At 43.1% G+C, this 25,811-nt stretch overlaps 1 protein-coding gene across 13 annotated transcripts in view; it reads left to right on the top strand.

Annotated features, from left to right (window-relative positions):
* Nucleotides 1-25,811, top strand: part of Rbfox1 (RNA binding fox-1 homolog 1) — a 1,640,850-nt gene that overhangs the window by 578,430 nt on the left and 1,036,609 nt on the right. For 2 of the 13 annotated variants that reach the window (XM_029470793.1, XM_029470795.1), the window contains exon 1: nt 5,005-5,184. The exons of 6 other annotated variants lie outside the window; for them this stretch is intronic. In XM_029470793.1, the coding sequence (XP_029326653.1) occupies nt 5,140-5,184 (45 nt within the window). In that variant the 5' untranslated portion in view covers nt 5,005-5,139. Of the gene's footprint in view, nt 1-5,001; nt 5,185-5,365; nt 5,562-25,811 lie in introns of those variants that run through there. 5 more of the 13 variants (XM_029470786.1, XM_029470792.1, XM_029470800.1 and 2 more) reach the window with 5 other exon arrangements.

Here is a 25,811-nt window from a genome sequence, read left to right on the forward strand (position 1 = left end):
AGAGCAGACATTGGTAGTGGCATAGAGAGCAGACATTGGTAGTGGCATAGAGAGCAGACATTGGTAGTGGCATAGAGAGCAGACATTGGTAGTGGTGCTCACCAACATGCATGTGGTCAAGTGTCCTCGTACTTGTCTTATTGACCCACTTGAAAAAATCGAGACATTTAGGGGAAACAAAAGCAATCAATAATAAATATCCTTATTTCCAAATCAAGAATCTGCTTCCTAGAGTGACGCAATCCAACTGTATGTCAGCCTATTATGAGCACAGGCTTCATACTTTATTGCTCATTTTTAGAATACTGGTACATAGTGCATGCTAGCATTGAACCCACAAAGGTTGGGCTCACATGAATGTGTCACCATGCTCGGCTACACTGTACCCTGTAAAGATGCTTACCCCCATATAAGTCACACTGAAAATTAGACATAAGCACTAGTTGTTCTTAAGCTTTAAAAGTGATGATTATGCACACATGGATGCTTATTTCAATAATACATATTAAAAAGTATTAAATCAGTATAAAAAGGTCTTACCCCATAACTCAGTACCACAGGATTAAACTTAGGACCCCAGTCTGTAGTCAAGCACTCTACCACAATTTTATTTTTGTTTCTATTTGATTTAATCTACCTTTCCCACCATATACGTATATGTATATATGTATATATATGTGTGTATGCATATATGTATGTGTATACATAAACATCTATACAGAAGAGAGAGATGGAGGGAGAAAGAAAGAGGGAGGGAGAGTTGGGAGGTAAACATACACACAGAGAGACAGAGAGACAGAGATGGAGAATCATATTGTATCAAAGGTTGATCTGAATTTCCCCTTGTACCTGAGGATGTCCTTACTTGGCTCTCGTCCTCCCTGCCCCAGGGCCTCCATTCCTAGTTCATGCTATGCTAGAGATCAGACCAAGGCTGTATGCAGCTTGCTAGGTCAACACTTGACCAACTGTTTTGAGTTCCCAGTCCCAGATGTTCTTGCAACAGGAGAAAGAGACTATTCACCTCCAACATCCATATTTCCTTCATACTAATCCTATGATTGAGAACATGGTACCTGTGATGTCCATCCTCTGGACTTAACACCAGTTAACTTTAGGCTCTGGGGATCATTGACCCTCCACCTCCCTCTCTCCAGCTCAGCAACAATAGCAGCCCAAGATAATATGGAAGCAGGGTAGTTGTGTGTACACACAATTCCACCATAAATATCAAAATGTGAATCTCCACATATAGAGATAGATTATATGTTATAGACATATATGTTTAACTCTTTAAAATATAACACCATTTCACATTGTTAGCTGTAAAAAAAAATTGGCATTGTTAAATTGCACTCTTAGCTGTGTTTGGGCAGTCTGTGTTCAGGGATGTCTCATACACAGTTAGAAGTTATAGTTACAGAACATCTTTTCTTTCCCTGTGTTGGTGGGCATATTTTCCTTCACACAGAGTATTATCCTGTATGTGTCATTTGTAATGACTTTTACTGCTTTGATTTTTGCAGTGTTGGGGATTGACCAGGAGGCCTCACTCATTCTAGGTAACATATACCCTTGGCACTGTTTATTCTTTCATTTTGAGACAGGTTCTGAGCTGGTCTATAACTCAGGTAGACTTTGAATACACACACACACACACACACACACACACATATATATATGAGATCGTTGTGAGTAGAGACTTTAAAAACTAGTTCAAGTTCCTAATTTGCTGTTTTATCTCAGTGTTATTATTATTATTATTACTACTATTATTTACTAAAAATGTATGTGTGTTCACATTTGTCTCACTGAGGGTTTCTGATGCTCTGATGAAATACCGTGACTAAAGCAACTTGGGGAAAGGGTTTATCTCATTCACAGTCCCATCATCAGCAACAGTGAGGGCAGGAACTCAAGCTCAGCAGGAACCTGGAGACTGAAGCTGATGCAGAGGCCATGGAGGCTGCTGCTTCCCAGCCTGCTTTCACAGAGAACACAGGACCACCAGCCCAGTGATGGCGTCACCCACAGTGGGCTATGCTCTCCCCTCGCAATCATTAATTAAGAACATTTCCTACATCATGGGGGGAGTGTTTTTTACCTGGAGTTCCTTCCTTTCAGATAACTCTAACTTGTGTCAAGTTAACGTAAAACTAGGCAGGGCAGCATTCTTCAGTCCTTTTAGTCCTCTACATAGCAACGTATGAAGAAATGATGTATTTGTGCAGTGTTTTTATTGCTGTATAGTATTCCAGGTTAGGATATGCTAATTTAAAAAAAATCCAATGGGTATCTACGAGGAGTGTTATGCACGTTAGAAAATCACACTGAAGAATATACCTTTTGGGTATGTTTTTAGGACACATGTTAAGAGTGAATCTGTTTGCTGCTTGCTGTGTGCATGCTTTTCCAATGGTGATCCTGTGCCTATGGGTGCATTGGGGTGGCTCTTCTCTCATTCTTGCAGGGAGACATGTTCCCTTGCAGGCCAGGAGGAAGGAAACAGCCTGGTCCTGGCATTGTCTTGTCTTGTAGCTCCAGATGCTTGTGGAGACCCTATTTCCCTGTGGATGAATTCGGACAGAGTTTTAACTCTTAGCTGTACCATATCCACACTAGTATAGCAATTTATATCAATAACCAGGTCTGGCAACATCTGCCAAGGTTGTCACACGCAGTGATTAAATGGCCATATGTGCCCAAGAACACAGGGACAATGAGGCTGTAATTAGGACTCACTGTCTCCCCACCGGCCACCCGTTCCACGTTTCACTTAGAATAACCTTGCTTTTGTGAACTGATTTGTGAACCAAATTATCCCAAGGAGAATGAAGTCTGTGCTGTGATGATGATACTGTATAGCCATGGATCTCAGTAATTGCACAGGGCACCAGCAAGCTGCAGTCTAAACACCTCCCCCCCGCCCCTAATTCTGTTGAGACAGGCATCCAGGGTCTGATACAGGTTAGGAAGTTAACTTTGGGTCTGCAGATGGGCCACAGTTAGTTGGTAAGGTGCTTGCCTAGTGTATGAAGCAGATTTGGAGCCTCAGAACCACACAGGCCTAGCATGCTCATAATCCTAGCAATGATTAGCTATGGGCTGAAGGACCACAAATTCAGTGTCATCCTCAGCCATACTACGAGTTCCAGGCCAGCCTAGGAAACAGAAAAGCATGTGAAAGGAACTGGGGAGTGGAATCCATTGTGTCCCAGGTTATCCTTGGGTATCCATTTTCACTTGATTTCTTCTTTTTTTCCCCCCTCCTTTAAATGTCACTGTTCCCAGGAAAGACATATTAAACTAAGATTAACATGATTAACTCCACAAACGAACTGAAAGCACTATCTTAAAGCGGTATCGAAACACACTTCAAATGGAAGGAGAAAGTCATTTACTTCCTGAGGTGAGGGAGACAGGTGATGGTCATGTAAGACCTTGGCACATTCTGGAAAAACCCTCGAAAATGGCCTTGGTGTGGAGCTGCAAGAAATGTGAAAATAAATACTAGAGAGATTTATCAAGTTTTAAATTTGCTTACCAGTATAGAAAACTGCCATTTGCTGTGTGTTGGGTCTTCCAGTTTTAAATAAGATAGTATGGCAAGGCAGTAAAAACGTTACTCTTCACCAAAGGTAGGACAGAATATATATGTGTGTATACACACACACACACACACACACACACACACACACACTCATTTTTACAGGTAAATTGTATGCGAAGAATGATTACATCCAACTCATAGACACTTGCAAAAGCAAGGGCATTCTCATGAATGTATAGTGCAGTTCCCACCGTTAGAAAGAGAGAAAATAAGAACATTAATTGCTTTATATTCAAAAGCCCTGCTTCCATGAATGAAGGTTTAGACCCTACACAGGATCTTTGTTTGGTTGTGGCAGTTAGACCATGTGCCATTAATATGTAACTGATACCTGATTCTCTCTCTCTCTCTCTCTCTCTCTCTCTCTCTNTTCTCTCTCTCTCTCTCTCTCTCTCTCTCTCTCTTTCTCTCTCTCTCTCTCTCTCTCTCTCTCTCTCTCTCTCTCACACACACACACACACACACACACGAGAGAGAGAGAGACAGAGACAGAGAGAGAGAGACAGAGAGAGAGACAGAGACAGAGATAGACAGTGACAGAGATGGAGACACAGACACGGAGACAGAGTGTGGGGTAGGGATCTGTGAGGGCTTTGGGGAAGGGAAAAGGACATTTGCTTGGATGCTAATCCATTTCAAAGCCAATTTTTGAACTTCCACCAAAAGTATCTAGCCCGTCAAAGCAAGAGCAAAGTTCAGCGCTTTCTCATTTAGCACAAGAGCTGGGAGATTTGAGATGCCAAGGAGTCAACCCCCTAAATGGAGTACAGCTACCTCGTGGGGGATATGGAGAGGTAGGGCAAGGGGTCTCCCAGCCTCCCGGAATTCCTCCATGAAGTCGCAGATTGGAAATCATAAATACTGGCTATGGACATTTTGAATAATGCAGGGAGTAGCGTAAGTAATTGCCAGCGCTGATATCCTGCCTTGGACATCTCATTGCTCCTGAGTTAAAATTGGTTGTCAAGTGAGGACTCTGGGGACCGTGCAAGGTGCCCTATTCTGTCATGTGGTACATATTTAATGCTTGAAAGAACAAGGGAAGAGACACGTGCTAGAGGGGGGGGTGGTGAGATTATGCCATCAGTTTGTTCACTTTCCAAGTGCTTGGCAAAGGGGGTGGCTTGCAGTTCTTCCCTCAGTTGCTAGACTTTGCAAAAATTAAAATAAAAACCAGGCGTCCAGTTCGTCTGTCTGTCATGTCGCTGTCAGCGCCGCATGGCAGTAGGCTTGTCTTTGTGTGGTCCTGGAGCTTTGATTACCTCCCTGCACCGCGCGCTCGCTCTTGTGCCTGCTGGATCTCTGGCCCTCTCGCTTGTTCAGGGCCTTGAACACCTGCTGGTGGCTGGAGCAAAACAGCCCAGGCAGGCGAAGGCGCGGCCAGCCCAGCAGAGAGAGCTAGAATCATTGGCATTGCTAGCACGTGGGTACCATTCTCTGCTGCTGCTGCCCCGGCACTTCTCCCGCCTTGCGTTTCTCCCAATGCGATGTAGCAAGAGAGGGAGCAGGAGGCGCTTTTGCAGCGGGCGATGAAATCCTGGCAGCTAATTGCAGTCGTGGGAGATGCCCTTCAGGTAAGGCGAGCGAGGGAGGCACGGAGACACTGTGGGAGGGGGAGCAAGAGACTGGATGGGAGGGAGGGGAGGCAACGCTGGCACCAGCATCCGAGCATCCCGAAGCCCGCTGGACGGATGCTTGGGAGGAGGGCGCGCAGGGACGGGGGCGGGCGGCAGGGGGAGGAGTGTGCGAATTGACATTCGGGGCTGCCTGTGGCAGGCGAGCCGCCGCCAGCCGCTGTCCAACGTTAGCTCAGAGAAGGTGGCGGGCGGGCGTGTGCACCTCTGGGGCCGCGGATCAGAATCCGGACCTGGCGGTGGATGGAGCTCAGGGAGTCTTGAGAGGCAATGGCAGGACGCAAATGTGTTTGCAGCGAGTGAATTACACAGGGTAGGTAAGTTCAGCTCCGGAGTCCTGTGGGATACAATCTGGGATTCGCCCTGGGCTCCCCGAGGGTCCCCCGAGGGTCCCTCAATACCCAGGGAGCTTAGACGGGCTGGGGGACCAGAGGGTGGATGGATTCACTTTTACCAAGTGGAAGTTCGCGGGGAACTTCCCTGGAAATAGCCATCGGCTCTGTTGAACTTTATTCCCAGAGATGAATAAGCGTTTATTAAGGACTGGTGTTACAAGACCCGCAGGCTAGGGCTGGATTTTGCAAAGAAGACGGGGCGGGGGTTGTGAATGGGCAGATGGGCCGCGCGTTTGGAAAGTTGGCACGCGCCTGTGCGTGCATGTGCAGAAGCATTGCATGTCGCCAGAGACAGGTCGACCCTGCCCATCATGCTGGCATCCAGCTCTTAGACCATTCCCGATTTCTAGATGCCCGTGAAAGAGGCATTCCACGAACAATATTGAACGCATGCTTTCTATTGAAAAAAGGAAAAATAAGCCCAGAGCTGTGCTATCTCATGGAAGAGCAGTCTTTCCTGGGAGAGCCAACGAGGGAACACATACACACAGTGTTGTACACGTCGCTCCTTAGAACAGAAACAGTACCTGTGAAGAGTCTATCTAGCCCATCCCTCCAGCCATTACTTCCAGATGATAGGCGGAATTGAGGGTTCTGAATATTTCTTTTGACAAGAGAGCTGTGTTTTCCTGTCTTCCACTTTGGGGGGATTTGATAGGGATTCTGAACCCAAAGTTTTGTGGCAGCACCCCACTAGTAAAGTGATTATATCATCAGAAGAGGTTGACTTCCGGCATCAGGAGATATAGCTCAGAATTTACTCGGGGTTTACATTTTCGCCTTTCAGGTATGAGTGTAGTGTGTTTTGAGGAGGTAAGACAAATTATCGTGTGGTTATCCTATATAGCTACATAGCAAATGATCTGCCTCGTAGGCTTCCAAGCCTTTCTGAAATTCCCATAGTTTTAACCCACACAGGCTCAAAGGGTGAGAGTGGTAGTGAGTTATGTTGGAGGTAGGCAGTGTTTACGTTTGTAGAGGGTTGTGTTCAGGTCAGTCATCTATATCAGCCACAGCTGCTCACCTCCGAGCGAGCGGTCGGTGGAGAGATCCCAGCGCTTGCAAGTTCCTGTAAGAAGCCGATTCTGCAGTTCTCCTTCACTCACTCCATCCCTGTGACCTCAACTGGAATAAGCCAAAGATTTGGAAGAAGAAATTGCTCCAGTCAAGGCCTGGAAGACAGGAGGGTCTCCCCCTCCTTGGCTTCCTTTCTCTCTGTCCTCACTTGTGCATCCATTTCGTTCTTTGCATTTCTCTCCCCTTATTTACTTCCTTTCTCTGAGCAGTCTTTCAGGTTGCTTCTGCTATACATCCATCGCCTAACAAATGTTTAGCACCCAAAGGAGACTGAATCTGCTTTGCTTTTGCCCCAGAACACTTTGCTCATATGCAAGAGACATTTAGCATCAGATACACCCCACCCCTGTATCCTGGCCCTACAGAAAGTGAATGTGCAAACTTTACTCTTCCTTCTCATCATGACTTTGGGAAAAGGCCCTGGCCCCACAGAGAGACTGTGAGGTGATGGCCAGGTGACTGGCAAGAATTTTTTTTTTTTTTAACCACGTAGAACTTTACTGAGATAAGTGTAGTTTTGCAGCTGTAACTCTGTATTCAAACTTTAGTTTTCTCTGTTCCCTGTCTGCATTTTACTGCAGGGCCATTTTAATCTGTCGTCCCTTGGACCTGATAGATGTAACTGTCATCACTGACATAGGGCAGGTTTAACTGTAACAACAACGGAGCATGACAAAAGTCAAGTGTGTTTCGTTCACTCTTCCAGAGGGCTAACTGACTATTACCCACCACAGCTTGATCTCTGGAGCCTTGCCTTTCTCTCCAGGAAGAGCAGGATGCAAAAGTTAAAGGGGATGTGAGGAAAAAGGTATGTTTGAACAGTTGCCCACATCTCAGTGATGATCACGGTATCGTCACATTTTATAACAAATGGGATATTTGACGTTCATCACTATCAGAAATCCTCCACCCATTTATTGACTTTGCTTGAGAGAAGAAAATACGATTGCAAAAATCCTTTTTCATCTAAGTACACGCTAATATAGCCTACGAAAGAGTTCATGTTGTTAAGCCTCATTTATTCAGGGGGGTTTCACTAAGAAGCCAAAAGTGCTCTACAAAGTTCAAACAAACAAACAAACAAGCAAAACTGTGCGATCTACCAAAGGTTTGTTATTGGGAGGCTGAGATATGGCGTTGCATAAGGGAGCTTGGCACCGAGTCTCACAACCTGAGTTCAATTCCTAGGACCCACGTGTGTTGAAGGAGAGAACAGACTTCTGAACGCTGTCCTTCGATCTCCACATGTCTCCACATCTGTCTCCCCTGCCACCCTCCCTCCCTCTCTGTCTCTCGTACACACTACTACTACTAATGGTAAAATAAGAATATAGTAAAAGTCTATTGTTAACATTGACTTCATTTTTAGCTCTTGCATTTTGAATTTTACATGTTTAATACTGAAGTTATCACAAAAGGCATTTGAGGGGACGCTTTGAAAGCAAAAGAGCATGCGTTTAGGTTTGTACGGACGCGGGAGGATTTGTGAGTGGATGGTGGAGGGGAAAGGCTATGCTCAGAGTATATTTTATGGGAAATATGAAAATATAGTTTCTAAAAAGAAATAATTACTGTGGAATTAAATATCCCCTTTAAGAACTTAATTTCCCACCTTGTTCTGATTTTCTGATAAATACAAAAGTCAATACAAAAGAGAAGGTGTGGACCCTTCAAAGGGATTACTTAGTTGTTTTGTGTATTAGACTTGATTTTGTTGCTTAGTAGAAACTTGGGAGTGTGGGGACTCTCAGGTTTTGCGTGTGTTCATGGGTGTCTGGGTTCGTCCTATTTTTCTCATTGTTGTGCTTGGCAGAACATTCTTGTGTATTGTGAAACATAGTAAACAGTAGAGAACATGACAAAGGAGAGTGCAATTAAATTAAGTCACACAAAACCAACTGGAATCCTAGTCCTTGGAGACAGGGACTCATGTCTCATCCCTCAGCTTCCACAACACCAAAGCAAATAAATCTTTGAAAGTCAGCACTCCCATTCAGCACTTGGATTGGAAACTCTTGCAAATTAAATTATTCAATAACTCTGATGTCTCGAACAATTTCAGGGGCTAATTTTTTTAATTGGTCTGAGGTTGATGCGAGAAGTTGTGGGGTTATCTGTTGCTTGTGTGCCCGGAAGGCCCAAACAGCTAACGTCAGCGGTAACAACTTGCTTTTGATTCAGTAGAACTAGGTTATGAATTCAAGCAATTAAACATGACAAAAAGCCCAATTTCACTGCCTAGATTAGTATGCTTCCAATTTTTCCTGCTCCATAAAAATTTCAAAGTGTTCTTTCTGGTTAGGTGCTTGCATAACCAGTAGGTGATGAAGGCGTCCCGTTCCTCCCTTGCTTGTGATGTCCAAATGCTTTGATGTCACAGATGTGAACCGGGTCTACTGGACGTTAGAGACAATCAAGTAGTTGCTATGAAATAATCCTGGGTGAAGTTTGAAGCTGGATTGGGGAACGAATAGTAATTAGTTTACTGGCATTTATCAGCTGTGAGCCTCTGGCCAGATCTAATGGAGGCCAGAGGAGACTCTTCAAACAGAGATAGAAATATAAAAGCATACTCAATGTTTCCAAAGATGTGATGAGATTGATAGGTAGATGAGGTGATGAATAGAGAGACAGATATGTGGATTATCTATTTATGTATATGCAGTACATATACATTCATTTTACATATGAATATATCTTAGGCAATGTTAGCTCTGTTTATTTTCTTGATTTTGCTCACCTTCCTATTTCTACAGAATTGAAGTCTAGCATTTCGGATTCATGTTTGTCTTGTTTACCAAAGCTTATTTTTCTTTAAAATGGGCATGCTTCTGGAGCAATGCTTAGTCCAATCTGTCCCCACTGGATTGCCTGCAGTTTTTCACCAATGAGCTTAATTTTCCAGCCTGCTCTATGCCATCACACAAATATTGTGCATACCCACACATCCTGAGGAGGCCCCTCCAGCACCATCTGCCTCATGCTGCCAACTCACTCCAGTACTACCAAAGTCAAGCAGCCCTTTCTGCTGCTGCTGCTGCTGGTTGTGCAGAAAGGACACGGTGCCTTACGGATGGTGTATGAGGCTCTGCAGCCCTCCCTTTGCTCCTCTCAACCGTTCTGCATCATTTGCTGTTGATGCCTATACTTGTTCTCAGATTGAAATCTCTGCTTGTCAGAAAATCGTGCTGCTGTGGTACGGGGTATCCCCATAGCTGTTATAGTTATTGGGATGCATAGATAGAGGTCTTGTGTTTGTGTTAGAACATGAGAACAGGAAGGGCACTTGTCTGGGCACAGTGACCATCAGAACAGTTCAGTGGCTCACATAGTATACTCTGCCTTGTACTTACTTCCTCTGGGCATTGGTCAGTGGATTAAGGACATAAGGCTATTTCCTATGGTCCTCAGGGTGATTGTGCCCCATGGATATTGCTCTTCCCAATTCACAGATGGGGCAACCATTTTCCAGACTGGGTGACTCAAATAATCAAACTCCAGAATTTTTTTTTTAAATTCAACATACCAAAATGCCATTAAAATGCCTTAATCTGAAGGCAGAAAAGAGCTGCATAAAAGGGTCCTTAGTGGATGCCCTGGGCTAGCAGTTTTATCCCTCACCCAGAATGTTTAGTAACACTGTGGAGATGGCTGTGGCTGTCAGGCTTGGGCACAGGTCACTGCTGGCATTAAGTGGCTAGGAGCCTCATGAGAACACTGTCTTCTCCCAAGGCAACCAGGAAGGGCTTTCACATAAGTGCTGGATGCTCACGTTTAGTAATGGTGCCCTAGGTCCTAGGCAGCGTCAGGGTGAGATACTGATAGAGTCAAGCCAGTAGAGGGGGCAGAGAATCCAAGCAATTAAAGTTTTAAAATCTCCTCTGGATTCTGTGACTACATATGGACAGTACACAAAGGCTTCCATTTTCTCACAGGCCACCATTACTTTGAACATATTTTCCCTTACAAGTGGGGTATGTCTCAGTGTAGTCTCCCCCGACCTCTGATTTTCTCATGTTAAGTCTGACAAGTGCCGGGCAATAAGGCTTCTTCCCACAGTGGAGGTGGCTTAATGAGTGGTCATCAGTGCTGTGAGCCTTGGTTTTCTCCTGTCTGTCTTCAATGCCAGTGTTGTCTCCTTATCTTTCAACCCCTGACACCTATCTTGGTTTATTTATCTAAACACATATTGTTTCATACTTGCCCAGTACTGTTGTAAATATTTTCAAATTTAATTCTGCTTTCAAGACTAGAAGGTTGGAATTGCTGGGTTCTTCTTTTACTTTGCGCTAGCAACAGATGTCCAGAGAAGTAAGTTGTGGCCCAAGGTCACCAAGCTTCTAAGTGCCCAAGATAAGATTTCAGCTCTAAAGTGTGTGCTCTTGGGTCCTTGATCAGAGTAATTAAAACTTGGAACATCTTTGTACAAAGGAGAGAAGAGTTTAGGCGTCATTGTGTAATAGATTTTTGAAACAAAAGACACTCGGGTTGGGGATGGTTGACTAAGACAATTGACTTAAGCGTATTTGACAGAGCATGCATCCTGATATCTACAACTTTATTTTTCAGTTAAGCACTCACAGCCAGTGTGGCAGTGCATTCTAGTAACCCCAGCACCAGAGGGGTAGAGGTAGGGAGGTCAGGAGTTCAAGGTCATTCTTTACTATTGGCTGGTGTGGGCCACATGAAACACATCACAAACAAAACCAGAAGGAAACAAAACAAAATTCAGGTAGGAGAGGTGGCTTGACAGTTAAAAATACACACTGCTCTTGCAGAGGACTCCAACATAATTCCCAGCACCTGCATAGAGTATCTTACCTGTAATTCCAGCTCCAAATGATCTGACGCCCTCTTCTGGCCCCCATAGGAACCCCCCACCCTTTCTCTCTCTAACACACAAGTTAAAAATAAAACAAATCTTAAAAACAAAGAAGATTTAAATACATACAAGAGTTAATGAATAATCATAGGTAGGGTTGGGAGGGTCTGAGGTTCTCTGTTACTCAATTACATCACCAGTAGCAGCGTCCTAAAGCGTTGAGAGTCACGGGGTAAAAATTACCATAGCAGGCTAATGATTCAGTGGGTAGGGTACTTTCTGTGAAAGTGTGAAAACCTGAGGTCTAACCTCCTAAAACTAGAGGTGGTAATGCATGTTGGTAATCTTGCATCCTATGACAAGATGTGGAGACAAGAGAGTGCTGGGAAGATATTCAGCCAGCCTGACTCACACAACAGAGAAGAAGAGAAGTTGTCTCAGGGTAGCAGGCAAGCACTGAATTCAAGGTTGTCACCTGACCACTAAGGGAACACTGTGACACATATGTGCCAGCACCCATATGCACAATCATGTACACAACATAAGATATTACATTAGAAGCAATATGTTACTTTATTAACTGGTATTGGGATAGCAGAAATTATTCACCTGGACCTAGCTCTCCATAGTCCACAAAGAATCCTGTCTCACTGGTGTCTTGGTGGGTCTAGGTGGTCCAAGGTTGGGTGGCTGTGGAGCTGCTAATTCCTGGCTCATTTTTGCTCATACCAGTTTGTTTATCTTCTTTCCTTCAAGCCATGTGAGGGACTATGCCTATCTTTTTCCTCTGTCGAATTTTTAGCATGTAGAAAAATGCTATGAAAAGAAAAACAATTTGAGTTGATTTTTAAATAGAAGTGCCAATTTGACACATTTTATTCTGCTTTAGAAGAAAAATGAAGAAGAGATATCTTATGAGGTTGCAATTAAACACAGATACTCAAAGTGTGCAGAAAACGAGAGTGGTGCCTCAGTGGACCTCACCTGATGAATGAAAATGGCTCTTCAATGCATGGAAGACATATTTTCCATAATGTCTTCCCAAGGGCATGTGTGAGGTTATACATTCAATACCTTGCATATTAAATACACTCTCATAATGGGAACCATAGATCTGAGAAATACCAGTTCCAGGCCAGACATCCTCCTAGCCTTCACACCCAGACTCCTCCATTGCTCAGGCCTTGGTCCATAAATATAATTGCTCCGTCCACTGATGTGAAAGAGGCTTTGAAGTATTTAATCACAACTTACAGTCATGAATTCTACTTTTTAAACAGGGGGAAAATCACAGATTTTTTTAAACATAGGTAAAGAGAAAGGGCCATGCCTGTCCAGCTCGAATCTGCCCAGGCTAAAGCCGGTGACATGGACCATTGAGTCTGCTCCCACCCAGCTCCTGAGGCAGCGTAGGAACTGGGCTGCAAGTGGAAACCATTATTGTTTTGTGAGTTTCAGGCCCAGTGAACTCACAATTGAACAAAGAAAGCAAAGAGCAAATCCTATTTTTGAGCTGTCAAAAGGCTCATGTTGGATCCATTATCGTCAAATGTCCTTTTCTAATACAGTTCATTGAATGGCTTTTGTGGGATACCTATTCTGTGTGTTGGTTCAGGAAATGGTTTAAAATGGGGCCAGGATGGGTTGCTCAAAGGCAAAGTAAATGAAATTAAATACACAGCAGGACTACCCAGTTATATTCTGTAGCTGTTATAGGTGTGTAGTGTTACAATGAAAATTATATACAAATATGTGTATTTGGTATATATATATGTATATCCATATATATATCATATATAAAATATATATAACACGTGAGCATGTACATAGATAAAGAAAGATGGAGTGTCATTTAAAGACATTTTCACTTGTATATGCAAGTATGTGTATCTGGATGGATGGATTCCTTATGCATACATTGCCCCTAGAGGCCAGAAGACAGCATCAATCTACCTCTTTAGAACTGGAGTTGCAAGTGGCTGTGAATCTCCCAATGTGGGTGCTGGGAGCCTAATTCAGTCTTCTGGAGGGACAGCTAGTGTCCCTTCACTACTGAGCTGTCTCTCTAGTCCCAGAAATTGAACTTTCAAAAGCGCCATTTTAATTGTGTTTAGTGACATAGATTTCTAATGTATTTCCCTACCTTAATATAAGCCTGCTGTCAGAAATAACGATGGTGCCTCCACTTTTCTGTTACTGCAATAAAATACTCCCACAAAAGCAACTTGAATGAGAGAGAGAGAGAGAGTTTAATTTAGCTCACAGTTTATAGGGATACCATCCATCATGGACAGGAAGATAGGGCAGCTGGATTGAGAAGGTTGGTCAGTCATTTTGTATCTGCAGTCAGGTAGCAGAGAGTGAACTGGAAAGTGAGATCAGGGTATAAAGACTCAAGGCCCTGCAACTGTGAACTTCTCTCATCAATGAATCTCTGCTTCCTAAAGGTTCCACAATGGCACATATGAGTCCTAGGAGGTGGTACTGACACACGAGCTGGTGTGAGGTATGTCCTATTCAAACTACAACAGATGGCTGTCAACCAATATGCTGTCTGTGGTAATGATAGTGGCCTACACAAAGAAAAGGATTTCTCTGGAATTACTGGAGAACTTCTCCAAGAAGCTATCAGTGATCAGAGAGAGTCAAGCTTCAGATTCTTCTGCTGACTAAAGAACAAAGCAGGCTTTTTTGTAACTCATTCACTACTTGCTCAGTAGACAGACTCCAAAGTTGTCACCCTTGTAACTGACATGGTTGGCTGATTTTCATTGAGCACCATGGTACTACCTCCAAGTTCACCCCGGTGGAGTTGAATCCTCTAGAGTCTCTTTGAAGCAAGTGTCCTTGGAACACCCATTTTTCATAAGGGAAGACTGAGTTTTGAGGGGAGATTTCCAGGTTACCGACAGCTAGTGCTTGGGAAGGGTTGGTGATCAGATTTGAAGCTTGACTTCAAAGTCCAGTTCTTTTTATGATCAGGTAATTTGTTTGACTCTTGTGCCAGGACTAACTACCATATAATTTTGGCACAAGATGCTGAGTGATGGATGTCTGAGTGAGTATATAGATGAACAGAGAATGGGATGAGTGGATGAGAATGGGTATGTAGGTGTGTAGAAGAATGAAAGGGCAAATGGATGGGTGTGCAAATAGAGGATGTATGGATGATGGACAGATAGAGGGAGGAAGGGATGGAATGGTCGATACATAAATTTATTAATGACGCAGGAGAAAATTTGATAAGGAATAGAAATATAGCTTTAAGAGACATATATTAACAGAAATAAATTGCAATCTTTATATTTATACACATATGTATATGCAGATATAAACATACAAATGTAGGTTTAGTCTACATATGTCAAAATTCCTATAGCATATTAGAAAACAGCATACTTTAAAAGCATTGCATATATTTTGAAATGTGGACTGGAAACATCTTTTGCAGAGAAAAGTGTTAATTTTTATCATTGTTTTGTATGTGTGAAATATGTGCAAATGCTTGTGTATGTATCTGTGTCTGTCTGTCTCTGTCTCTCTGTCTGTGTCTCTGTCTCTGTCTCTGTCTCTCTCTCTCTCTCTCTCTCTGTGCCTGTGTGTGTGTGTGCCTGTGTGTCTCTGTGCCTCTGTATGTGTGTGAATGGACACATCCATATGTCAGGTTCTCAGGCCTATCACCCTTAGCCTTATTCTCTTGAAATAAGATCTCTCAAAAACCTGGAGCTAGGATGGTCACTAGAGATCCCTAGCAGTCCTCCTGTGTCCCCTCTCCAATGCTGGGGTGACAGGCATGTGTCACCTGGCTTCTCACGTGGTGCTTGGAATTCAAACTCAGACCCCTGACATTATTCAGCATTCTTGCCCATGGAATCATCTCCCCAAGCAAAGTGGAAATTTCTCTGTAATTTTTATACATCCATCAATGTTCTTGGAGCATGTAATGATGTGTGGTCACATCTATGTGAGCATGTTTATATGTATAGGGGTATGTTTGTCAGAGGTCAGAGGTCAATCTTAGATGCTGTTCCTTAGGAGCCATTTCCCAGGGTGGTGGTTTTGTAAAAATTTTTAAATTTTATCAATTTTAAAACATGTATATATCACATGTGCATGCTTGTGTAGTGCCATGGTGCACATGCACAGGTCAAAGGACAGCACAGGAACTGGCTCTCTTCTTTCCCCTTGATGGACTCAGGTTATCAGACTTGACAGCAAGTCCCTTTGCTTGTAAATATTCTCACCACCCCCTACCATGTTTTTGGAGATGAGTAACTCATTGGGAATAGGCCTCTCCAACTAGGCTAGTCTGGCCTGCCCGTGAAGTCCAGGGATAAACCCATCTCTAGCTCCACAGTGTAGGGGTTAAAAGCACACACTAATTGTGCTTGGGGTTTTCTGTGGGTTCTGGCAATCAGACATGGGTCTCCATACTTGTGCAGCAGGTGCTTTCCAGGCAGAGCTGTGCCTTCATGGTGGACATGAACAACTTCCATATTGAACGTCCCTTGGAAGATGCAAACTCCTTTTATTTGGAAATTACTTCTAATCACCTCTTTACCCCAGAGCTGGTGGAGATCAGCATAGATGCCACTCTAGATTTCCATGCTACCCCTTGCCCTGAAATCATACGGGAGGATTAAGGAAAAAAATGAAAGAAAAAGAAAAACAAAACAATTCCTAAATAAATAAAGATTTGCTTTGAAATGATAATTCTGTTCAGGTGTGGGGTTGGCATGCTCTCCATCAGGAAGGAGTTGAGCTTTTTGCAATTCCTGGAAATGTGGAATCTAAGTGTTAACTGGAATGGTTTGGCTGTGGAGGAAAGCAAATTTCCCCGACGCTGTAGTCACTTGTCATTCATTGGGAGTAGCATGAAATCATGATCCTTATCCTCTCAGCTGCGTGTGTCTGTCGGGGACTGCAGGCTGCTAAAAGTTGTATACTATTATTTTTTTATTCATCTCTGGGTCATTTCATCTTCCCGTGCAAGGCACAGGAATGGCTGTGCATGGAAATTGTATTCCAAGCTGTGTTTCCCACTGTGAGTGATGTTACTATATATTTATGAAAACACAGCAATAACAAAACCCTTTATATAGCCTTTCAATTTGCTGTAAGGGTAGATAAAATATTTTTTATCTTGAGCTGAACTTCATACCTTGGGAGATGCAGCCGGCCCGACTTGGAATAATAAAACACTTCAGAGAGAGGCAGGTACTGTTGAGCTTGCTTCAGAAGCCTGGGCACTTCACTGACCATAGTGCCAATCTTTGCAGTGTGCTACCCAAATACACAAAAGGCAGGGCTGATCAGTACAGCACACACAATGTCCAACAGAAGGAGACAGAATTTGAATGTTTTTTGGGGGGGGCTTACAGGTTGTATGTGTATGGTTTGTGCACATTTGTATGCTGGTATGTGTGCCCCTGCACAGATGGAGGCCAGAGGAAGACATCATATACCCTACTCCATGACTCTCTACATTGTACCCTTGAGACAGGATCTTTCACTGAACCTAGAGCTAGGCTGACAACTAGTACACTCTCAAACTCTACTGCACTGCTACGACACACATACGTGGTCATGCCTGGCTCTTTACATGTGTGCTGAGGGTTGAATGCAGGTCTTCATGCTTGGGCAGCAAATGCTACCTGCTGACGCCATCTTCCCAGGCTCAAGCATCCCAAAGTTTAAAGATAAATTAGTGGTGAATCTGCACGAGATCCAGGTTGATGTGTATGCACCTTGTTCCCCTCAATGACGATACTGGGAAAAATTTACTGTGGCCAAAGCAGAGTTAGAGCTTTCTCCTACATGTTTGCTTAGTAGGTTAATGTGTTTAGTGGGTTTATTTTGCTCATGCATGTGTACATCTTCATGGTTTTGTGCACATATGTGTGCAGACGGCCGTGCATGTATGTGTGCATGATGTAGAGACCAGAAGTTAGTGTTGAGTAGCTTCTTCCATCACATGCCTCCTTAAAGTTTGAGGCAGATGTTTCTGGGGATCTAGGGCTTATGAATTTGACAAGACTGGGTGGTAAGTGAGCCCCAAGGATCCTCCTGCCTCTTCTTCCCTGGTGTGGGAGCTAGGATTACAGATACCCAGCCTTTTTAGGCAGTTTTGGGGAAATACAAACTTTGATCCTTGTATGGCAAGCACTTTACAAACCAAACTACCTTTCATTGAGGTTTCTTTTTCTTTTTTCAGGGACAACTATGTCTTTTGCAAGAGGCTATACAGGGATAAAAACACCCTTTTGCACTTTCTTTCTGTGGCAATATCCACAGTGACTTGTTTCTGTAAATTGGTATTTGTCACATCATCTCCAAGATGATGGCATTGCTATGATCCACTAACCTTCTTCAAATGCTCCCAGATTTGCCTAAGCTTGACTCTGAGTCTGCTTAATTCTATACCATGTTCAGGTTCATGTCTCTCCTCTCTTGGCTACTTCCTACGGGTTTCTTTTATATCTATGCATCCTCCTCCTTCCCATTCCCTTTTATTTAACCCTTGAATCCCTATCATCAATTTCCATGTCCTTTCTTCTCTAAACTTTTATCATTTCACAAATGCCACAATAGCTGTAGTTCCAGTATTTGACCTTTTAAAATGTTTTAAAATTTATGTGCCTGAGTGTCATGTAGTGTATGCGTATGTGTTTGTGCACACGCACATGTGGGTGAGTGTCATGTTTATGTAAAGAGCCAGAGTTTGGTGTCCATATTCTTTATTGCTTTCCATATTAATTTTTTTTTCAGGTAGAGTCTTTCACTGAGCCTGAAATTCATTGTTTTCCTAGATGGCTGGCCATCAACCTCCAGGGACTCTTCTGTCACCCAGCACTGACTTACCAATGTGCTGCCCAGCCTTCTCCTGAGGGCTGAGGACTAGAATGCAGACCTTTATGTTAGCCTTGATGTGTGGAGCCATCTCTCCAGCCCTCAGCTTTCAGCCTTTTGATTGGTATATTTGCTCTGCATCCTTATAGTTTGTCTATGGCTGGTGCTCACCATCATAAATACCCTGCTGAAAGGTATGTGGGTGAAAATGGCCTCACACACAAAGCTGCTATGAACATTGTGTGTTTCATGACCATGCATCTCATTTCTCTGAGACCCAGGCCCAGTGATGAGCTTTGCCCATTTTTAATTCTTTCCTGGTACAGAAAACACAAGTGTGTTGTACCCATGGGAAGTGAATGCCGATCACATAAAAACAAGCATGCATATGGAAGAGAAAATCTTGCCCTGCTTCTAATGTTTATTTCTATGTAAACATTATGCTAGATATAAAGAGTAGCCAGCATTTCCGCTGCATCTAGCATATCCCAGCCTGGATCCTAAGGTAGTTGTATGCAGAAAACCAGTTATTCTCACAGTTCTCTTACAGGCACTGATGGTTGCTGTCTGTTCACTAATAGTTGAAGAATGAGGATCAAGACACTTAAGTGATTCTCTGGATATGAAATAATCTGTGGCCCTCAGAGTTATGCACTGCTGTGAGGATGTCTCAGTTTTAAAAATTAGTTATTAAATGAAAACATACATGTTCCTACACACACACACAAACACACATACTACTTAAGTATAGATGCCTATGGAGGTCAGAAGAGGGTGTTGGATTCCCTGCAGCTGGAGTGATAGGTGTTTGTGAACTGCCTGACTTGGGTACTAGGAACCTGGGTCCTCTGTAAGAGCAGTAAGCAGCCCTAATCACTGAGCCATCCTTCAACCATAAGACTTCACATTTTAGTCTCTTTTCCACACCCATCATGTGGAAACTTCTGGTCTCTCTGGGATGGCATACATTTTGGTTGAGTTTACAGCTGTGAGTGTAGCAAAAACCTCAGTAAACCTGGATATATACAACAGTCAGGGAGCTGATGTCATGATCCTGTAACTTACTACTTTGCCTCCAAACTTGTTCTCTTTGAGTCTCTGTCTTTGGGGACAGGATTAGGGTATTTCTATTCCTAGTTCAATTCCACTGAATAATCCCAAATTCAATTCCACTGAAGTTCCCCCTGGGGAACCAATAAGCATGTTAGGCTTCCTTAAGAGCATGGGTGAAGGATGACTGGACAGTTGTGGGACTGGGTATCACCCAGTATGTATAGCCACATGCATGGACCCTCTCTCTGTCAACCTCTGCCACCTTATATAGTCTAACCCTTGACTATATCAAGGGTTAGGTCAAGTACGATTAGGAAAGAATTGCCTAGAGTGTACTAGGAGGAGTGATTGGGTATTCAGATTTAATGTCTCATGATGTTCCTCACCCTCTTGCTATGAAGAGATACCAACAAGGCCAGCTGTGATGATCTTTTGCAAGCAAGCACATTTGGCCCCATGATGATGATGGATGTTTGGCTCAAAGGATCATGGTCAACAACACCTGAGACAGATGGATGCTGCTTCTGACTTTGAATCTCCAAGAAATGGGTTTCCCAGACCTCTCTTGGTGACACAGTATAATATTTCACAGATCTCCATGGTGGTAGGCTGTGCCTTTTGAAATGGCCCAGATCATTCTTCTGGCAGTGTGGGCCCTTCCCCTTGGCCCAGTATTCTCCAAAGACAAAGAATTGATGGGTAACCAGGTCCACTCACCAACCCAAGCTCCACACAGCCGTTTCTAACAGAATCCTAAGGGTCATTTAACCAGAGTCATGGATATTCCATGCTTCTGAAGACATTTTCTATTTCTCCCTGGCTTATAAAGTATTTAATATTTTTCATATGCCTCAGTGTAAAGCCATCTGTTGCGATGACAGGACAAAATGTTGACAACAAGAACAAGTGTATGCTTATGGAACAATTCCATGAGACATTAATAAGGAGGATATGTACTACTAGAGAGATATCACTGAGAGAGAGAGAGAGAGAGAGAGAGAGAGAGAGAGAGAGAGAGAGAGAGAGAGAGAGAGAGAGACCTGGGAGACCTATTAAAGCGCTGGTTCTTCTTACTGGCTATGCACCCTTTAACTTCTGCCCTGTAAATGTTGAGTGGATGATCATATGTGCTGACAGAGACTTTTCTGAAAGGATACAGTGGCTTTACCTAGTATTTAGAATTTATATCATTAGCCTCATTCATTCATTCATTCATTCATTCATTCTGTTGTAATCTCCCCATTCACTGGGATAGGCAGTATGGGAACCTGCTTGGTTTTGAGCACTAATATGGCAGCCATCATTGAGTTGTGTTTCTATACACTCAGAACTGTTTCTCATGCTTTGCTAATAGAGAGGCAGTCAGCGGGGAATCAATTTTGGCTGCCCACTCGAATGTATCCTCTTAGGGGCAGCAAACATTCAGAATTGCTCCTGCCCCACCTTGCTCTTTGCAGAGATGAGGCTCCCATAATCAAAGCAAGGTCCTTTAAGCTTTTGGGGAGCATAACAAACACTACATTGGGTGTATTATCTAACAACTGCTTTGCAAGAGGCCATGTGCTGACTGGCTCATCTGAACCTCCCAGATGGCTTCTGTGACAGGGTAGAAGTCATTCTTTTCTTATAAACGAGGTTGTTGTATTTCATAAGATAATGACCAAGATTATACAGTTACTATTAAGGGCTCTGGGATTTGACTACAGTTGCCACCAGCATGATTATGCTCTGGGGACATAGCAGAGGTGAGAAGACAGGGCACAGTATCAGCCTCAGCAGTTATTCGAGAGGCAGAGATGGAGAAGGGGAGGGACTGCAGGGAGTTTGGCTTCTCCTTCAGTTCTTAACTAGCTTACCGCTCTGTGACTTAAGTTAGTAGTTGGTAGCTTCATGAACTATACAGGAAGGCTGTTAGAAAAATGAAAGAAAATAAAATGAATGTGTTTTTAATTTTAATTAATACATAATTAAATCCCAATATGGACCACTGGTTCATGTTTGATGGTCAGAAAACAACTTGTAAGAGTTGTTTCTCTCCTTCCATCATGTGTTCTTGGGGACTGAACTCAGGTTTAGTAAGCCTTGGTGGAAAGTCCCTTTACCTACTGAGTCAGCACTCCAAAGTTCTTAAAAAGGACTGCTAAAGAGAAAAGACATGGGTATTAACTTCAAAGTTCTCTTCCCTATCTGGATACAAGATGATTTTCTGCTGACAATTGTGAGAAAGTGCCTGAAAGCAGCCACTTGCTTTCCCACGTCCTCAGCAAATGCATGGCTAACACGTGCAACGAGAGCGTGACTTGTTGCCCTGTCAAAGGGTAAGAATTCTGGTTATCAGGCCTCAGGCTGATAACCTGAGAGAATGTACTGGAATGTCGGAAAAACTCCTAAACAATGATGTATATCCTGAAAGGAGCAAGAGTTCATTTGATTAGGTTAGCTCTGGAAGCATCAGTAGGACAAACAATATCTCATTTTCTCAACTATTTAATTATTGCATTGAACCTTCACAGAAGGACATGGGCATTTGTTCTATGACCAGAGCCCCTTGGATGCATTCTGCCTTGGGTGTTCATCTCAATGACTAGACTATGGGAAGCTACAGAACCAATGAGACAGAGGACAAGTAAACAAAGTGCATTCTTTTCTTGCATGATAGTTACCCAAGGATGGACTATGTGAATGGGTTACACCAGGCTGTGACAGCCTAGTAAGTCCTAATGAGTCTGAGTAATTATTGTATGGACGGTAATTGAGTGATATCAAGAGTCCTGTTGAGGAAAGACCATGCTACTTCTAACTGCTAAAAGGTAAGTTATTTTTCTGGTGTGTGTGTGTGTGTGTGTGTGTGTTTTGTATGTGTGCACATGTGTATGTATAGGGGTACCTGCCCCTGGGAATGTGTGCCAAGACAAGAGGTTGACATAGGTTGTCTTTAGTTGTGACTATCTTATGAACCAGGGTATCTCATTGAACCCAAAGCTTGTCCATTTTTGGTAGACTGACTATCCAGCATGCCTATAAATGTGTCCATCTCTGCCACCCTTCCCCACCTAATTCTGGGGTTATTATGAATGCTGTGATATGTGTTTTCTATGGGTGCTAGAGGTCCAGGCTCAGGTCCTCATGGTTTACCCACGGAGCCATTTCTCCAGGCTGTTTGCTTTTGAATTACAGCCAGGTCAATATGCATTGCAAAAACACTGTCGCAGTTTTGTTCTGACCTGTGTTCCAAATAGTGACACAACTGAGCACAAGGTATACAGGAAGGAGCAATGTTTGAGAGCCTGTCTTCTCCAATATACCCCATTTTCAGGGGGAAACTTATGGCTAATGCAATGAGGAAAATACATTATTACCATTCTATGCATCTGTGACAGGTTAGTAATTAACTTATGTCACCATTTGGTCTTTCACAACTGTGTTTACTGAGCTCCACAGAGCACTTTGTAGGCAAGGAAGAGTGATCAGCTCGGCATTCTTTGTTGACTGCAGATGATGGTGTTGGTGGGCTGCGTCTTCGGCTATTGACTGGGAAATAAGTTGGTTGTTAGGACATGATTTTCCATTCTTCAAAATGATACGGTGATACAGAGAACTTGAAAGCCACCCTGGAATTAGAAAAGCATAAAGAAATTGCCTTTTATGCACTAATTGAGCTATTCTGCCCATTTTCTTTGCAGGGTTACTTTTTATACTGTTGAGGCATAGCAAAAAGCCGAGTGTAAAAAAGGTAGGAAAAATGTTTTAATTAAAAGGGAAAAAAGTGGTTGCCTGGTTTTTTTCCTCCCTTTTCATTTTAGGTTAAGTACCCATCACCCAGCCCAGGGACAATGGTATTAGATTTGTAATAAGAAGAAGTGAGTTTTTCGTTTTGATTGCATCGGGTGTATCTTTTCATCAGCGTCTCCCACGTGAGCCATGATTCCAGGACAGACTCTTGTAATCTTCTGCAGTGGGAATGATTCAGCCTGAAAATCAATAGGGCATGAGGTATTTCAAGTTCTCATTATTGTAATGTGTCAACATCTCTTCAGTGACCCCAGAGTCCTGTGTTGGCTGGTTTTTCCCCTGATTTATTGTGCAATCTCATAGGGCAAACTATAATTTCACTTGGAATCAGAAAGTCTCCATTTATGGTTTGTGTCTCAGTCTCTAGTCATTAGGGCATTTGTGGGGGAATCGATACCTCCTCTTGTTGCCAACAGTTCAATGAAGTTGTCACCTGCTCGGATTACAAAGGAGAGTGGGCCAATGGATGCAGGAAGGGTGAGCACACTGGGCAAGCTATGTTTGGAGAAAGGTTTTCTCTGATGTTCTACTACTGCCAGATGGAAACATGGCTACACAAATCATGACTTCTGTCCTAGAAAGCTCTAGATACTGAGTTGTTACCCACCATGCTCCATCCCTCAACCAATTGTAGATAATGTTATTTTTCATAAAGAGTGGGCCATTCTTAAAGATTGCCTTCTTGGCACATTTTTCTTGAACCTGTTGAGCAATGTGCATGCTCTCTAAATACCTAATCACAGTGCTGAGGCTGTAATGACAGCGTCTTTCTAATTGGCGGAACACCTGGGAACTGAATGAAACATCCAGCCAGAAGATCAGCATCTGTTTGCAACCCACCATTCATCAGTATATATACCTTCCATATACAGATGTGCATAGAAAATCCAAAATGTGTATCTAGTGCCCATAAGTTAGGCACGCCTGGGTCTGAATGTCCATTCTGGGCAACCCTGTCTAAAGCATGGCCAATGGATTTCTCAGTTTTTAAAATGCAATACATATCCCTATCTGAAGGAAAGGAACCCCATGTTGGATAAAAGAATGAAGTCAAGAAACAATAGAAGTTTAAAGATAGTTAAAATGGAGACCATTCAGAGGAGACAGTGAACATGGGCAGAGTCTTAGATGTCACTTGCATATCCAGATGTTACCATTATTCTCTACCAAAGATGATGGGCCAGTACTGGCATGTGTGCAGAAAACAAGTCTTGATGTTAGATAGTAGACCTAACACATGAAGGCCATGGCCTTTCACCTTGCTCCTTAGTAACTATTTTTGTTGATTACTAGGCTTCATTTAGAACTTGTTAAATTTGTGGTTGATGCTGTTGGTCCAACTATATCCCTATCTTCCTTCTTGTCCTCCCTTGTGGGGGGGGGGGGCTCTGGCTATTGGAGATGCTCTAGAAAGAATTGAGGGCTGAGTAATATTGTACAGCTAACCAACTATGTAAAACAGGAGACCCAACAGTGGCATCCACTCTCTGGTCTTGAGTTTGATTATTTTACTCCTGCCTACCACAGTTGCAGATCTTTGACATGCGAGCAGTCCAGCAGTCCTGAGAGAGGCCCCTTCATTACACTTCACGGTACGTTTCTAAGACACTCCTTCCTTTCACAGATACTTTCTGAGCTCTGTGATGGGAGTCTGGTACCTTACTCAAATATTCTCTTCTATAACTGCTAGTGGGTCACTTGTCCTGGAGGTTCTCTGCTAACACTGGGAACAACGATCCCTCTTGATGTTCATAACCCTTTTGCGACTCCCTTTCTGTTCTGGATCCATTCACTCATTGTTGCATTAAACCCATGCAAAGCTCCTGCAGGGCTTGTGGAGTAAAGAAGCCAAGTTTCTTCTTTGTTCTTGTTTGCATTCTAACTGAGATCAAGTGAGAACATGGCTTTGAGGATCTGCTTCCAAGCTCCTGTTGTGAAAGCTCATTTCCTACAATTGGGCCATTTTTTTTTCTTCACCAGAGCTGAAACCTTACCTTGATTGTCCTGTGGTCATTGGACTTCTTGAGTACAGAGAAAGCCTGGGATTCTATCCCATGTTTCTAACTCAGGAGATGTGCTGTAGATCACAGTAATGACGATCAATTCAGCTGCTAGGAAAGTTGACAATAAAACCTTTGCATAACTGGTCATTTCTTTAGCGGAACCTTTTGTCTCATCTTCTTGAAGGATCCTGCAAAAAATCCCAAGAGGAGCCCCTGCTCCTACTGTAGGCAAGAATTCCATCAAGAGCTGCAGTTCATGACATCATGAAAGATGGTAATGGCATGGCTTACAAGTGTGAGGACCCAAGTTTCAATCCAAAGAACTCACACAAAGCCAGAAGAAATTTGAAAACATTTGTACTCCAGTACTTCTACTGAAAGATTGGAGATGGAGACAGAAGAATTTCCAGAAGTTCCTGGGAAACTTTACATTGTGAAATGAAAAGAGTAGAGGGTACGGTTAGATCTCTGAGGTTTTCCTATCATCTCTACATTAGCTTTCCTGAACTCAGGACACACACACACACACACACACACACACACACACACACACACACACTGATAGAGACAGAGAGA

The sequence above is a fragment of the Mus caroli genome, chromosome 16 (genome assembly GCF_900094665.2).
Source record: "Mus caroli chromosome 16, CAROLI_EIJ_v1.1, whole genome shotgun sequence".
NCBI lineage: Eukaryota > Metazoa > Chordata > Mammalia > Rodentia > Muridae > Mus > Mus caroli.